At 37.7% G+C, this 16991-nt stretch overlaps 1 protein-coding gene across 2 annotated transcripts in view; it reads right to left on the bottom strand.

Moving 5' to 3' along the window:
* Positions 1-928: 928 nt before the first annotated feature.
* RCAN1 (regulator of calcineurin 1) overlaps positions 929-16991 on the bottom strand; it is a 40472-nt gene continuing 24409 nt past the window's right edge. The window contains exons 1-4 of one of the 2 annotated variants that reach the window (XM_084306078.1): positions 10118-10376; positions 7797-7970; positions 6680-6839; positions 929-3607 (exon numbers count right to left, since the gene is read on the bottom strand). In XM_084306078.1, the coding sequence (XP_084162204.1) occupies positions 3444-3607; positions 6680-6839; positions 7797-7970; positions 10118-10204 (585 nt within the window). In that variant the 5' untranslated portion in view covers positions 10205-10376 and the 3' untranslated portion in view covers positions 929-3443. Of the gene's footprint in view, positions 3608-6679; positions 6840-7796; positions 7971-10117; positions 10377-16991 lie in introns of those variants that run through there. The other variant, XM_084306077.1, reaches the window with a different exon arrangement.

Raw genomic sequence — 16991 nt, 5'->3', positions numbered from 1 at the left:
AACCTGATAATAGCAACGTGCATCGCTAAACTGACAAGTCTTGATAAATGACAACTAGGGATTACTTCCACATTTATAAGATCATGGACGCTATCCTTATGCAGAATGCAAGTAATAAAACAGTGAGTTGAACATCTAAAAAAAAAAAATGAAATTAGAGATTTTCTGTGTAAAATAGGATGGTTCAATTACTGTTGCTTGAAATTGCACAATACCTTGTATTCTCTGTTAGATCACTTAAGGATCAAGTTATGCCTGTTAGCCTACACAGGAATTCCCCTGGATGGGCCTGCTATTAATAAGCAACAGAACTGCTACTTCAAACCATTCCCATGTATAGGACAATTACTTAAAAACATCAATACTTCCCAGTCATAAGTATTGAGAAGAATGACCAGCATTAATATCAATAACTCCTTTCTGCCATGAGAGGATTTCTGTTTCATTGAGTGAAACCTTCAATTCATTTTTGTATAACGTTTTGCAACTCAGAGATGTAGGATTACCAGGTAAAGCCCAAGAAATATTTATATTTTCATATTCCAAGAGCTTTAAAAATAGAATTATTCATGCTGTAGAAGAAAACTGGTAATGATAATATGACCACAGAGGGATTATTATAGAACAGTAAAACATCAATATCGTTATTAGGAAGCACATCAACTTTAGGCACAGAAGAATCAGTTTTTAAGTGGAATATTTTGGACCACTTAATTTACTAGTATATCCTCAGACTTGCACTGAGATCACAAAAGTCACTTAAGCAAAAGGCTGTGAAGAGTTTCACTGTGAATAAATCCATTTTGTTGATAAGGACGGAACAATATTCTAATATTCTAACCTTATTCAAATCAACAGTGTTTGGAAGCTTTAAGTTTATGTTTTAGTGCAAAATCTTCAAATAGTTTCATGGAGAAACACCACAACATTTACAAGAAGACAAAATATTTTAATTTAAATATGCCCCATACTATACAATTGTATAAAATACCAACTAAGCATTCATTTGAATGTTTAAAAAAAACAGAGCAAGCAATATACTGTAGTAATGATAACAGGAGGTGGCACAAGCCGAGATACAGAACCAGAAAAAACAGGCAAGTTACTGTCTCACCATCTTTGTTTACAATCACCATCAGAAGGGTAGCCATCCCAAGTCTTCCGTCCATGGTTCCCAGTGCCCGCTTTATGAGGCGGATGGCAGTGTAATAAACTGGGAAAATCATGTTTTTGTTTATCTTTCTTCACTTTTACTTGAAAATCAGCACTGCTTTCTTTGTATTGCTACAAAGCAGAGCAGCAACTAAGTTGCTAATGCAAAACTAATACTTTCACTGGTAATCATATAAAGATGGAAATAGGACAAAAATGATTTCAACAATTTCAAACTGTATGATGTAAAACACCCTAAGCCCAGTAGTAATTTTAGAAACATGGAAAAAAATCTTGGGAAGGCTTAAAGACAGTTGTGGCAAGCTTACAAAGTTTCCTCTCCATTTTATTTATTTTGGGGTGTTAATAGGCAGTACATGTACCCAGCTGATTGTTATACCTTAAAAAAAAACAAAATAACCTTAAGCACCTTAAGTTGGAGAGTGTGCCACTTGAGTTAGGTCCAAGATAGACACCAATTGTCAGTGTTCGGTATGCCCTGCGAACTGAAACACTCAGAACAAGGTCATAACTAAAAGTTTAATATATTCCTCTTATCTTTGGTCACAGGATATCAATCTCTGTTTTACTTAGTATAATGACATGCCTTCAATAAACCATGTTTACACTGCACCACAGCTTGGAATGGCTTCATTATGCAACTTGCTTCACTAATATTTTATTTTAAAAATGAGGTGTGAACCTGGGTATTTAAATTAATGTTTGCTTCAAATGGCACTGAATGGATTTTTTTTTTTTTTAACATTAACTCCAGCTACAAAACTCATCCTCAGACCAACTGTGGCAAAAATAAAATGACAGAAGCAAACTTTTGAATTTTAGAAACGTGTCGGAAACCCTCAAATGTCCCCTAAAAATTGTAAGTGATATTTGCCCACAGGTATCAGTTATTGTCTTTAAAAAAAATTACTGAAACCCATTTCAAAGTGAAGATCTCAGTTTTAAAAAACAAATAAGAAAATACACTTCTGCCATCTTTCTTCCACCAAACTTGTATGTGATAAGCTACTGTCTTTAAACACTAACATATAAAAAAAGCTTCTCCCATGTATACCCATTACTTAAGTATGCATCGTTACTTGGCATTAAGCATTTCTAAATACCAGCTTATTTTGGAAGCAAAGCTAAGAAAGTATATTCTTACCAACATAGAAAGCCAGTAGAAAAAGATACAAGTGTGCAGCTTGTAGAACAGTTCACATCAGGAATGAATGAGGAAAAGGCACTCCATCTCGCTTCACTGTTCTACACAGTGTGTGCAATTTTTCTATCACTGTTAGACCTTTGTTCACAGCAATGCAGATTCACATATTGAGCAGCGCTCTCATTACTCTCCATTCATTATCATTTTTTTCACTGGAAAAGTACATTGCTGTGAATATGCAACATTAGCTTTATTTATACATTTAAGAATACTTTTTTTTTTTTCCAAATGAGAAAGTTGAGATTACTGAACAAATGCTATTGAAGATATAAATTATTTAAGTTTAAATAATTTAAAATCAACTTGTTTAAACAACTTTCCTATTGCACATTTTTTCTATAACTTTGCCAGACAAAATCCTACATCGGCATTTAAAAGAGTAAAATCGTAATAGCACAAGTTACATAGCACCAAGGTAGGGTGCCAATTGTATGCCTGCTGAAAACTGAGTGCCAATAAAAACAAATATAAATATATATGTATATACATATCTAGTAGTAAGTCCGGGATGCTGAGATAATAAATACTTTAAACAATTTCCCAGATTTCCAAAAACGTGAGAAACTATAGAAAATAATGCAAAGTTACTTTTAGAAGACCAAGAATACACATGCACAAAATCTATTACAAGAAAAAGGTTTACAATTCCCAATGTCTTATCTTTAAAACCACCTCTGTTATCGCTACGTATGCCACACATTGACTAGCCTATTAGTTTGAGGATTTATTAGAGAAAGAACAAAGAAAGCTTCCCCCTGTTGCTTTATAACGTAAAAGCTTACAGTACCCCCAAAAAATAAACCCACAGTTTGTCTTGTTAGGTCTCAAAATGTCGTCTTCTGCCTGTCTTCATTCCCAGTGATCAGGGAATACACCCATGACATCTATCGACCTGCAGCATCAAAAACAAGGATGAAAATTCCTGTATTTTTTTCTGAGCAAACTTACATTGGAATTTCTCCTACTACAACTGCTGCTGTTGCCACCAAACCTGTGACCTGCCGTTTCCATAGTAAATGTTTCCCTTGAACACACCTACTTGTAACCGTTAAAATACTATGGCAGTTCAACTTAAATGGGCAGGGGTATAATCCGGCCTTCTTGTCTGAATTATTTTTGGTTTGGGTTTCTTTGTTTCTTCTTCCACATCGTTTTCCTGGTCGCTCTCACAGACGTGGACAACAACGCTAGGGGTAGTGTCAGTTGCAGCATGTAGCTCATACTTTTCTCCTGGAAATTAAAATATTAGCAGAAGTGGTTAAAAATGATCTATTTTGTAGAAAAGTATGAAAGAAATGACTAAAAAGAAAAGACTTGTTCTTTTTAATGCTACTTGTATAATATGTTGATGACTAAAAGCCTGATGTCACAAAGCATCAGATGTCACAGGCAGGTGCATTGCGAACCATCATATTCACCATCCAGAAGTATTTAAGTATTATTTCCAAAGCAACAGTGCTCAGCTACTTTCTTACATGAGAAAGTAAGTAAGTTACCCTAGGCATTTAAGAAAGCGTTCTATGTGAGCTGTCATAAGACTTCCTGGTGTGCGGTTTTTGTTTTGTCATTTTAAAGCATACAAATTCTGTGATTCTGTGTGATTCTGTGAAAGACTATCCATTCACTGTACCATGCAGACTTATTTTTCCTCAATGATGATAAAACCACAGGATCTTCCTTTCCTTCCAAAGCTTTCACTGTTAAGAAAGCTGGATGCACTTTTACCCACCTCGCACAGAGGTGTTTTAAAACTGTTCTGGCATTCTGTGGAGCAAGAGCTAGACAGCAAGCATCACGCACATACAAGGTGAAACATGAAGATTATAATACAGTCTGGGTGCAGAGGTACTATGACAAATTTGGTTGACCACTGATTTGAACTCTGGTTTTACCACAAGGTTAATAATTGCTTTTAAATCTAACCAGATGTTAAATAATTTTAGTCTTATGTTAGATCAGGAAAACCAAACTATTTCTTTCTACCACATTCTACCTGATGAGCTCTCCTTATGTTTTTTTTTTTTTTTTTTTTTTTCCATGTTACTTTATACTCTTTACCTCTCAGTGGAGAAAACAGTCTTCTCTAAGACCACTTCAGTGATCAGCTGTCTGAGAGCTAACACCTGTGACAAGCTGCACGCCCTAGCCTGCCAAAGCTCTAAAGTGGTCTCTGCTCTGTTTCGCAGAGCACTTTAGGAGCAGGAACTGGCAAGAGCAGCAGTTCCACAGAGGAAAAGGCTCTTGCCTACAATTCTTCTAAAACATGCAAACCACTGTGCTTAAGTAACCCTTGCTTGCACCTGGCTCCTTGGTACTGAGTCATTAAGCCCATGTTTCAATAAACCTTACAGAAAATAGGTAGAGTTTTATAGGGCTTAACATTCACTACGTATGTGAAAAATCTCATGGAGAAAGGGATTGCAGATCTGCCAATAACCTTACTGTAGGGCATCTTAATAACAGAACTTGCAGGGGAAACACCACCAGCTTTTACTTAGTAAACTTTTAAGTATTTAAAACATAGAGATTTATTTTTGGTATGGATACAATTTAAAGGAAAGTTTATAGCTAAGAAACCAGCACCCACCAAGCAAGCTCTGAGCTTTCACAGGATCAGCAGCAGTAACACTACTTATTCCAAGTCCTTCATCCAAAACAACTTTTATTCCAATGAACGTAATCTTATGGGACTTTTGTTTCAAAAACTGATTTCAGGAAAATAAAGTCTTTGACAAAAATATTTACTATGTCAGGAGTATTCTCGATTAATGGTTTCAAAGACCTAATCAGGCTTATCTGTTTAGTTTACACACTTCTGGATAAACAAATGATTTTGGCACTATTTTATACCTTCATTTTAACTGTAGTATTTTTCCTATAAATTGTTTCCTATAAATTGTCCCATCATTCACATACTATATGAAATATAGTATTGATTAAAAACTTACAGTAATTCACCCCAATTTTTATCCTAGCATAATCATAGATATTTATCCCTCCACAGACTGCAAGGTATGAATTTTCACAGGTAGGAGTAATTCACTAGTCGTCTGAGACACATATTATTTTCATTAGGAAATGAGGATTTCACCAGCATACAGTTGGCCATAAGCTGTTACACAGACAACCATAACATACTACTGCATAGTTGATACATGAGGAGGTAGAAATTCTCCTCTACCTTTTCCCTTTTCCACTCCCTTCCTACTGATGTAATAAAAGTTCCCTAAGCTGGTAGGCAAGCAGATATGTAAACATATTACAGCCAAATAAATCAGACTACAGTTTATGTTCTCTTTGATGCTGCTACTAAATATATTCATTTGTTCTCTCTCCTAAACCTAATAGGACAGTTGCAAACAGGTTAAGTCAGAGTCACAACCTGTAAATTGTGGAAAATTAAATTTGCATTAACTCTCATTAAGTTGTTTTAACTGAGATATAAAATGACATCAAGGAATGAGATCATATCAATCCATGAAGCATGCTTAAAATACGAGTTAGTTCAGTTTAATGGAACTTTGTATCAAAGTAGTATTGTTTAAAACAGACCAGGTAGAACTGTTTCTCCTATCTGTGGTGCTATGTATTTTTAATAAATAGATGCATCAACAGCCTACACAGCTGAAACGACAAGCAACTGACAAGATACCACTAGAAATGAATGGTAATAAACAATAAGTGTGCATTCTTGTTATCTCCTCTAATTTGGACAGAGAGGGATGGAAATTTTTCCTTCCCAGGCTGAAGCAACCTCAAAGCTGCCAATAACTGAGTAAACTGCAAAAGATGAAAATACCAAGGAGTTGGGAGTGGCAGAAACTTCTTCCTCTTAATTCCACAAGAAAATTAGTGCCTCAAACCGGCTTGACACTGAGATAGTCTTCCACCTACACATACTGCTATCTCAGAGTGCATGGAGGTAATTCTAGTTCAGAGCTACGTAACTGTTAACTGTTTTAATGTCCTCATCTGAAACAGGACTTTCCTGTCTCTGCAGAAGGCATACCACTACTCAACTTCCTCTATTTTTAGGAAACTACTTCGTGAAAATTCTGGTGAACAAGCTAGTATTTTTGAAGCAACATTCATGTTCTCTATAGATCACAAAACATCATATTGTTGAGGCCTGGACCCTTCAAATGATCCTGTGGAGTTACTGTGCGTGTAAGAAAGCATAGCTTACTTTTTCTGATACTATGAATTTAATTGGTGAACAGTAATTCATTTGAAAAATTATAGAAATTCAGTTGAAAAGGTGTATTACTTGAGCAAAACTTGGGTGTTTCTAATCCTGTTTACCTGGTCCTAACTTGGAGATAGCATATAAAAGGTCATAGTTAATCACTGGAGTAGCATCTTCTACTTGCTTCCAACCAACAGGTGGAGAGGCAGGAGGTGAAATCAAAAACTGTTTGTCTGGATTTGGTGGTGCCAAATGTGAGCTTCCAATGTGCAAAGTCTGAAAAAAATAAGCATTAAAAAAATAAAGTTATTTCACTATTATTGATGAATTCATCATTAATGAGGAATTTTAACATCAGCTAGATGTTATGCTGTAGCAGGCACTGAAGGTGGCAGCATGTAACAGTATTATTGGAGAGAGCTATCTGAAAGACCCCGTATACAAAATACAGACGAGCCACCACATCCATTAACTCTGATGAAACATGCAATGAGGTGTGTACGTCTACATTTTCTCGTTATGGAGTTCTACATAAATTTCACCAGAAAATATCTGTCCTTAACATACTGAAGTAGGAAGAAGCTAGATATGGGTTTTAAGGTCTAATGACAAATGGTGTTGAAACTTATTACCACAAGCGAGAGTGGTGAGAATTCTAGAAGGTATATAAATAAACTGGCTCCTTCAGGACTGTCCCTATTGACATCTGAAACAGACACAGAGATTAATTTTCCCGTTGAGTTTATGAAGGAATACACACCATAGCTACCAAAAAGCACCCAGATTACCAGAATCTGCGGCAGTTTAATATCTTTAGCAGGAGAAGCTAGCTAGCTAGAGAGCTCCACTGATGGCAAACTTCAAGTACAAACGCGTGCTAGAGTCCTGAGCACATACTGCTACACTTCGGGGTCCCGCACATACCGTTTGAGCATTCTTTTCTTCTGTGTGCGTACTGCTGGCCAACACGCTTGGCTTTCCCCACCCCGTAAATTCTATCTTTGACTATGTTGATCACTATCATCTACTCTTTCCCCAAAGGAATCTAAGCAATACAAAAGGAGACATGCAAAATATGCAAGAGCCTCCACATACGTGTAGCTTTGGACCAACCTGTGATTCTCTAACCAAAATGAAAAAGTAAGTGTTCATTAGCATGACAGGAGACCTGTGGAAGCTTACCACTAATAAGTTACACTTTAGTACCTTGCAAGAATAATCACAGAGACCTACCTGAGCAAAATACAGTTTTATTTCCTTTCCAAGGAATTCTGTCTTGTGCAGCTGGACTCTAGCATCTGCCGCAGATAAAGGGTTACTGAAATTTATTCGTACTCTTTTGAAGCTCTTAAAATACTGAAAGGTGATATCTCTGTCGTATGTTCTAAACAGCGACTCAAATTTGGCCTGAAAAGAAAGGACCAAATAAAGTCAACACAGCACTGTATATTTTCTCTAAAGAAATACAGAAATTACAGTTGTCAGGAGGGGGAGATCAACACTTGAGTACTGGCGTATTCATTATAGCTCAGGTATCTTTTTATTTATTTTAAAACTTTTCTAACCTATTACTTGTTTGTTCTTTTTTCCTCTATGGAAGCTTTTTACATCTTAATCAGCAAAGTTATCAACAAGAAGCATCTGATTAGATGACATAGAAATATTAGTTAATGGTGTTGGTACGATACTGAAAAGAAACGCTTGTTTTACAAAATTAATAACCAAAGGCCTTAAAAAAAAGTATGCCAAGCATGCCTTTGTCTAAGTGAGTAATTTTCAAGGAAACCAACACAACAGTTTTAATAGAGAAAAATGAAAAAAGCTTATTTGCAAGTTAAAAGCAATTTTCTTCAGTGACTCAGCATGCATAATAAAGTTCATGAACATCGCCTTTTTTAATAGCTGCTACTTTCACTTAGGAAAATGCATGGTAAGAAAATATATTACTGAACACTACTTTAATAGCCTCTTGTTTCTGGAACTGAATTCTAAGAAGGCTCCCACTGGCTCTTCTAAAAAGCCCTAAGCACTAACCATATAGCTTCTGAAAGGCCTTTGACACACTTTCTGTTTTGACCGTGTGGTAAGTGTAGGAACTGGACCAAAGCCTCATACCTTCATAGATCTGCAGCTGAGTTACTTTGCTGCCCTGACTGTGTGAAAAGACTAAAGCACATTTACCAACAGCTGGTAATCTCCATGATGCATTTAATGTTTGTGGTCCTGGGGCATCTACGCAAACCAGACAGATTTTTTTTTATTATTATTATTTTTTATTTCTAAATAAAGTGTACTTGCACTCTTACTTGAGGACACCAGAGAAAAGGAAGAGAAAAAGCAGGAAGCTGTGAAGTCAGCATGCTCTTGCAAAGTGTTTCAGGCTCACATTAGGACACAGTAATCAGTTACAAGCCTTATTTCAGAGATGGAGACAGACCAAGCATGCTAGTATTTCAGATATCTTCATCAAAATTTACTGGAAGCTGAATATGAAGTAAAAATATGGAGATATATAGAACTGCATGCATTTTTTTATGCTAATTTTGCATTAGTAGGGAAAGCAACAGAGATTATCTAAGGCAGCAGTGATTACTTCAAAATTTTATTTTCCTTTCTGAAGAGCTGTTTCACAAACTTGTCAGCTATATATGTAACCAGTATATTTCAAAGATATTTCAAAACCACTGCTGTCCTGCTTCTTGCTGAGCCACATCTAAGCTTCAAAATGAAATCTGAGACAAGAACAGAACCCTCTGCACAGAAGCCTGTATTTGTTAGCCTACTGTACTGGAAAGAAAGCTGGATGAAACCATGAAAACTAAGCCTGCATTTGTAAAAGTCTTAGTCATGTGTCATATGAAAAAAAAAAAGAAATCCATGCTGAATTGCATTTCAAAGTTCACATTCAACATTTAAACTCAGAGTGCCCGCAAGAGTTGTGCAATATCTGTAGTTTTTTGTGTGCGCAAATTACATAGGTCATAAATATCACGGTAACAGTATGATAACGAACAAAGTATTATTTTTGTACTTCAGGGATCTTAGCAATCAACAACTGCCTGTATCAGGACTGGATTACTTACACAATACTAATTCTAATCAGGGAAATACAAATCTGAGAGAACTTACAGTTCTAACATTGTTATTAACAACTATAGAGCCAACCAAAAAAAAAAACAAACAACAAAACTACCAAAAAAGGTATATAGTATAAGTTACAAGAATCTTACTACCAAAATTATAATCTCAACATTGCTGAAAACATGCATGAAAGTGAAGAATACGCTACAGAGACAAGAAACATCCAAGGTAAACTTCTGATCTTTTTCCAGAAACACATAGCTTAAGATCTAACTATTTCCACAGTGAGATTCATTCACATCAGAGCGTACTGCTGCAGACCTGTAAGACCCAACACCTTCACATTAAACTGGCTTTTCCTTGTAAGTCAAGAAGCTACCGAGGTAAGCTGTATTCTGAACAGTTTTGTACAGCACCTCTAGACTTTTAACATCCCAGCAGTCTGTATAAATAAAGCAAAAGATAAAGCATACCCTTGTTTCTGCTTGATTGAAGACATCGCTATCTGCCACACAGGCAATCAGAGAACTAAAACTGTAGTTAAAATTTCTAAAATGCATTTTGTGCTTCGCTAAGGCGATACTTGCCGTCCAGCAGAAACCAATTACTTTTAAGGAAGCCGCTGGCTCTGCAGGCAGTGTTTATAAGGGAAACAAGTCCGGCCCCTCAGAGAAAAAAAAAAAAAAAAAAAAAGAAAGAAAAAAGGAAAGGTTTCAGAGCATCCTGTATGTGACAGCGAATTCCTGAACAAAGTCCTGCATGCTTTGAGGCAGTCAGGAACAAAATGTAAGCTTCTACTGGAAAGAGGTGACGTCAGCACATTAGTCAGCTTCCCTATGCTAATTACCAGCGCTCGGGAGGATGGAAAAAGCAGCTGAGGTTTGCACAGCAGCTGCTTTATCAAGCCTCTTGCAGCATAGTTTCCACTGGTAGTAATTCCATTCAGCACTCAGACAACATGCTCTTCACTGGAATGGGACAACCCATCTTAAGATGGAAAATGTTACTGCTAAAGGACCAAAGTCTAGAGTAATAGGCTGTAATTAGCCAGGAGGAAAATTTCAAGACTTTGGAACGGAAAACAAATCCCTCAGGTCAATAGCTTTCAGTAATTTTTTGGAAAAAATACACAGGCTGAAATTTGGAGAGTAAGAGGCATTGATCTATGAAAATACTTTTTTCCCATCACAGTGAGAATTCATTTTGAAGCTTTCTCCAATGCAACTAGATGGATTTAACTTCCATCCCCACTTCATTAAGAACCCAGCATGAGCCCCATAAGCAAACTTCTTTATTTATTTAAATAAACACAGCTTCATCAGAAATTGACTGGCAGGGTTTTAAGAGACAACCTGAACTATCAATGGCAGTGACGAGCTATGAAACCTACAGTTTTGAACGTGGACTGGTTCGTGGATTTGTATCCTAGTTTCAGAACATTTCCCAAGAAGTATCAAAAACAATTCACAAAAAAAAAATATCATTACCATTTTAAAGTAATTCATTACATTTAAGCTGAAGCTTAATGAATTTCCAGACTACTTGGAAACTTCCCACACAGCTTGAGATCAAAATTCATAATGAAGTCAAATTTCTAAGTGCGTTTAGTTCATTTGACTATAAAATGAGGCTATCACAGAATCATCAATTTTTATGAAACTCTCACAAACAATAAACAGTCATTAATTGAAACCCTTACTTCATAAGTGTTTAATCCTGTGTAACTATTCACATCAATAGCCTTCTTGATTTCCATAGGCTCTACTTGCTTGCTGGAAGTTAAGGATGCCGACTGTGCCACAGGCACAAATTCCCATTTAGTAGTCAAACTCTCTGCTGCTGCAAAGTTACCTTGGCATATAAATTGCTTTAGTGTGAAAGACCACTCAAGACCTACTTCCTAGTACCTCTGCTTGAAGGTACTTTAAAATAAGCTCCGCTCCAGTAAAAGAGCTGGTTGGAAGGACAACGCGACAACTGGTGTAGATGCTGTCAGTGTGATTAAACTCAATGCCTAGAAGGAAGTAGCAGATAACAAGGCTCCATCGCTCCAGGAGCACCTAGCGTACCAAGTGCCTGAAGGACAGAAAGGGTGGGAGAAGCAACCAGTGCCGCATCCCTTCTGGTGAGCGTTGGGCAGGAACTGCAGTATCAACCAAATACTTCTGAGGTTTCACTTGGCACATATACGGCAAGAACTGGTTTGAGTTCTCAGGATCACTGCCTGCACCCAGGAAGGCAGATACTCATAAAAAGCCATCATGCTGAGCAGCAAACCACCTGAGCTAACATGGAAAATCATGCAGGGTATGTCTTGGATCCTGCTCTTGCCCTAGAATTAGGTCATCAAGTGTCAGGTCATCAAGCGTCTGAAAGACTTCGGAAGTGGAAGCGCCAAGTATGACTCTGTGGGCCAGTGGTCTGGATGCTCACCTGGAAAGCATGGCCATGAATCATTTGGGCACAAATGGAAACTGAAAACTGGCTTCCCACATCCTATGTGAATGCTACAGCTACTGATAAGAAAGTAAAGGTCCCCCTATAACCTGCTGCTGAGTCAGAGTCACCTGGTGCACTCTGAGGCTACCTGGGTGACTTGTGGGTGACAGGTGGAAAGGATGTTGCTCCTAAAGCCTCACAGGGCCGACACATGAGGCTGTTCTCCAGCTACCCAACAGAACGAAGCCTCTGGCAACCTCGCTGCACACCTTTATATAGCTGAGCATGTCAAAGCTTCCTATCAGCCCAGTGGTTGTAAAGGTCTGCTAAAGCCCTATTTTGGACTCAGCTTAAAGTAGGGCAGGTAGGTTCTAGGTACGTAAATCCCTTTGTAACTCAACTTACATTTAGGTCCAAATCCCACAAAGAATGAAAACACTTGATTGCTATTATCCTCAAGGGCACTTATATCTTACCGAGGGATAAGGTGCATGGAAAATGACTTCACAAGTCTTCCTACAGCCATTTTTCAGATCTAACTTTATTGTTTGAAACAGGACCATTACTGGTATTACTGTGCTGGCTCTAAAGACACCAACCAGTTCCGAGAACATGTAACATCTCAGAAGACAAGTTTTTCACACTTTTCACTGAATTTAAAATAAACATTGGCTCTTCCACTGATACACAGTAGAATTTTACTTTATCAGTTTCAAGAGCAAAGAAAATAAGCCAGTTGTAGTCTGCCCCACTTATGCGTTGTTATTATTACTTTTTGGTAAGGTGGTGTCACCAGTCACTCAAAGATACAACTCAGGTTAAAAAAAATTGATAATGACTACACATTGAAGCCCCGTTCACAATACAGAATAAACAGAACCAGTAACCTGAAAAAGAACACTGTGAAGTAAAACCTAATACCCTTAATGCTATGCTTTGTTAGAACAGTGCAGTCTACAATGTTTCAATTATTGGATTAAATAAATTACCTTGAATGCTTAAAAACAAAACAAAAGGGTTCCTTCATTCAAAGAAAAAAAAAAAAAAAAAGAAGCATATTCTCACTCTCAGTACCCATTTCATTCAATTAAACAACACAGCAGCACTAAGTTGAGACCCCTGAGATCTGTTGTAGAAGCCAAAGTTACAAAAGCGCTATTACAAAATTCTGCCAGTGTTGCAATGTTTCTTCTGTGGTGATCAAGCCCTGTAACGTTTGCTAGTCACAATGAACTACCTGGAACAAGAACACTGCATGACAATCAGCACCGTGGATTCATCATTCTGATACTATCAGAGTAGGCTTTTTTTTTTTCCCTCCTCTCTCATCTTCAGAGAGTTTGCTGCTTCTCTCTTTCTTTGAGACTCCCTACTGACCACATGACACGGAAAAGAGACCAAGGGTAAGGAGATGACCTGCTTAAAGATCTATGCCTTCATCTGGGTAACAATGGCTGATACTTCTTCAGTGCAATAGGATGCTGCTGAACTCAGCTACGAGAAACTACATGAGTAAGATTCAGGTGAGGTGACAACACAGTTGACCTTGTTTCTCACAGTTCACCTTTCTGTTGAAGGGTACGGATTCTGGAGCTTCATTTTTAAGATTTGAGCTCTGCCTCTAAAAATTGCAGAGGAGTTGCTCACTAAATATTCCCTAACCTCAATAGCTCCTGACAGATGCTCCATTAGTAGCACGTCCCAGGCAGAAATTTAACAGACCCCTTTGAGGTTGCTTTTCTGGGGAGAGGGAAAGGAAGAATAAGGAGTCAAATGGACATTTGGAACAGTGCGAACACAAAATGATCAAGCGTCATTACTTACTCTATAATTTAATCTCTACTTGCAATAAGATAGGTAAGGCACAGCGGAGGAAATGAGACCGCAGAAGCAGAAAAAAGGCAATTCACAAAAAAATGATTATGTTGTCAATATCTATCTACATCAAAGCTAACAAACCAAGAAAGAAAATTAAGATGAAGCGAAGCATGTTGGTAATTCTGTAAGTTATTAAAACAACCACTGTAAGAGCTATAAATCAGAACGGAGTCCATTCTTCTCTCTCATCACTGGCATACTTCTACAATTACCCTTGGCGGGTGCTCCTTTTGGAGTCCCTGCACTCCCACTATATATGCTTGCTGATCTTCTGCTATCAAAGATACAGTTTCTATTTCTGTCTTCACATTAATTATCTTGCCTTTGCCCTTATTTAGGGCAGGGATAAACACCTTGAAGTTATCTAGAATGAATAATCATGCTTACTGGTTTCTTTTTCCTAGTGGTTGGGAAAGGAGAAGGGGGGGCAGACAGTAAGCTACAAACAACTTCCAGACCTACCCATGCATGTCTAGGTTTAGGAAGTTAAACTTCAGGTGTGTGTTAGTGCACGCAGAGCAGACTGACCTACTAGCCTACACTGTTTTGCCAATGCAGGAGCAGGACATCTAGATATCAGCATGTGACAGCTGTGCTGAAGGAAAGAATGTGAAAATTTACTAAGTGATGCTTTCTGCAACTTAACACTAATCTCAGGTTGACTTGAAAATTCATTCAGGCAAAACCAAAAAGTTTAAGTCTCAAAATGAGACCCATTGAAAGAAGTAGTGAGCACACGTCCTTGACTGTGTGTTTTTCTCAACTACCTTTTAGGGTGCTCCACAAACTAACAGAGCAGTCAGGAAACAGTAACATTCTCTATTGTTAGAAAAACTTCAGTTCCTGCCCTTGGGATTCAAGAGGTAGGTTGTTTTGCTGTAGAGGCTTTTTGTGTTGTGCTTTTTTTTTTTGGTTGGCTTGCTTGGAAGCTTACTCGATGAGCAAGGGAAGTCACAACGTCAACAGACTCACTCAAAAAGCCGAGTGAGGGCAGTGAGTTAGGTCACTTGACTTAAAATATCCGTACAGTAACACAGCCACATTTTACTAGTCAAAATGAAAAAGAATCCAACCTCTCCCCTCTGAACAAAAAAAGATCTCCCCCCACATGAAGACAAAGGAAAAAATGGACATTATTTTTGCAAGTCTGGTGAGATTTATTATCAAGTGAAAACAACTGGCAGATCAGTCACACTTGTTGCTTTTTCTCCTTAAAATCTTCACATTAGGCTGGGCACTGGGAGACAGACAACCTTCACACCCAATGCAGAACAGTGAAATGGCTGCACACCTCCTTATGCAGTCAGGCAGTAACACAGCCCTCAACATAGCTGTACAATCTTCTTTCAAGCCAGGGGAATACCGATCAGAAACACAAATACAACGTATGAGAAAGGCAGGGAGCATATGGGAGAGTTATCATACAGCTGAAAAGGTTAATGGACAGTTTCTTCTTCTTTTGTGGAGCTGAGCACTCATTGTTCTGCTCATTCCTAAGATTATCAAAAAGATATTACAAGGAAGTATACACAGTGTGTTAGTACATTTAGCAGAGAAGTCCTCCGCAAGTAAAAAACAAGTCTTTGGTATCAGAGAATAAGCTGTACAAGAACATCTGCAAATGTATTTACAGTAAAGAAATCAGAGAGCAGAGCAATGCAAGTACGCAGACTGGTTTTCCAAATTATACAGAGCTACGTGCAGTGTGTTAAGTCAAGGTAACACCCACACAATGACAAAATGGAAAAAGGGGCATGAAGCACGGAGTTAAGACTGTCATCATCAACTCCTCTCATTAACTTTGTTTATAATGTGGAACGGCAGACACATGACCATTGACTATTTCATATGCGAACAAGTATTTTAGTCACAATTTCCAGCCATAAAAGTAGAGACAAAAATCCATGCAGCTTTAAAATGTAAGCATCTGATGCCATACAGGCGGGTACACAAGGGAAAAGCCTATTTGTCTGTACTACAAGTTATGCCAAGCACCATATAGGAACGTCTTTAAAAAAAAGATATTCAGTGGCTATAAAACTGAATTGTTGGACAATATTTCCAGATATAAAAAGCAACTTTTCAGAAATTAAGCTTGAAAACTTGTCTAAGAGCACTAGTTCAATGCAATGATCAACAGCGTATTTGGTGTGTCAGTAGATACTTCTCGCAGATAGACAGGGCTAGGCTCAATTGACAATAAAAACCAAAGGCCACATGCATGGGGTGTGGTATCTGTTTTGGACTTAGCTGTTCCAATAAAATCTTTTCTTCTTCCAAACAGCAAAACATAGCAGAGGGACAAGTGACCATTTTTTAAAATGTTAAGAAGAGCTTACGTAAAAGCAAGCAGAAAAGCTATGAAGATTCGGCATCATTATGTGCTTAAAAAAAAAAATAAAAAAAAAATCAAGACAAACAACTTTACATACCTAAAATTATAGAAGGACAAAAGCCAATCAAAATGAGTTTTCAGAGAACTCCACTATTTCTCCAAATTTATTCTGTATAAATTCACAAACTCACTCATTTTAAGTCCATACACTAGAAAGAATGTATTGTGAAACAAGAAGTCCTTTTGCAGCATTTGGGCAGGTGGGCTGAGAAGAAGGAAAAAGTTACTGTGAGGTCAATTATAAAGACTTCTTCCATCATCCCCTGCCTCCGCCTTCCTCCCCTCCCCATACCAAGAGAAAGTCTGGTTTCAAAAAACACCTTCATGAAGACAAGCTGCTGCTTAGAAGTGGATGAAAATGCCTAGGAAGGACTGTTCTGCAATACTACAGGCCAATCCATTCCATGTTTGGAGATAGGGTGATAAAAGAAAAAAAAAAAATCAAAGTTAAAAGACAATTGAAAGACCACCATGATAATCTTTCTTTAACCAAGCCAAATGTGAATACAATCATTCCCATGGCCAGATGGGGATGGAGTGCCAACTGTACAAAAGCAAGGGGAAGAGATGGTGGTGGGGACAATGCTACAATCTAACTCATGGAAGTGATGCACATGCTTCACTAGAAAAAGCTA

The sequence above is a fragment of the Netta rufina genome (assembly GCF_964035555.1).
Source record: "Netta rufina genome assembly, chromosome: 1".
NCBI classification, from domain to species: Eukaryota; Metazoa; Chordata; class Aves; order Anseriformes; family Anatidae; genus Netta; species Netta rufina.
Note: the sequence above shows the minus strand (reverse complement) of the source record. Positions and strands in the feature narration are given on the sequence as shown.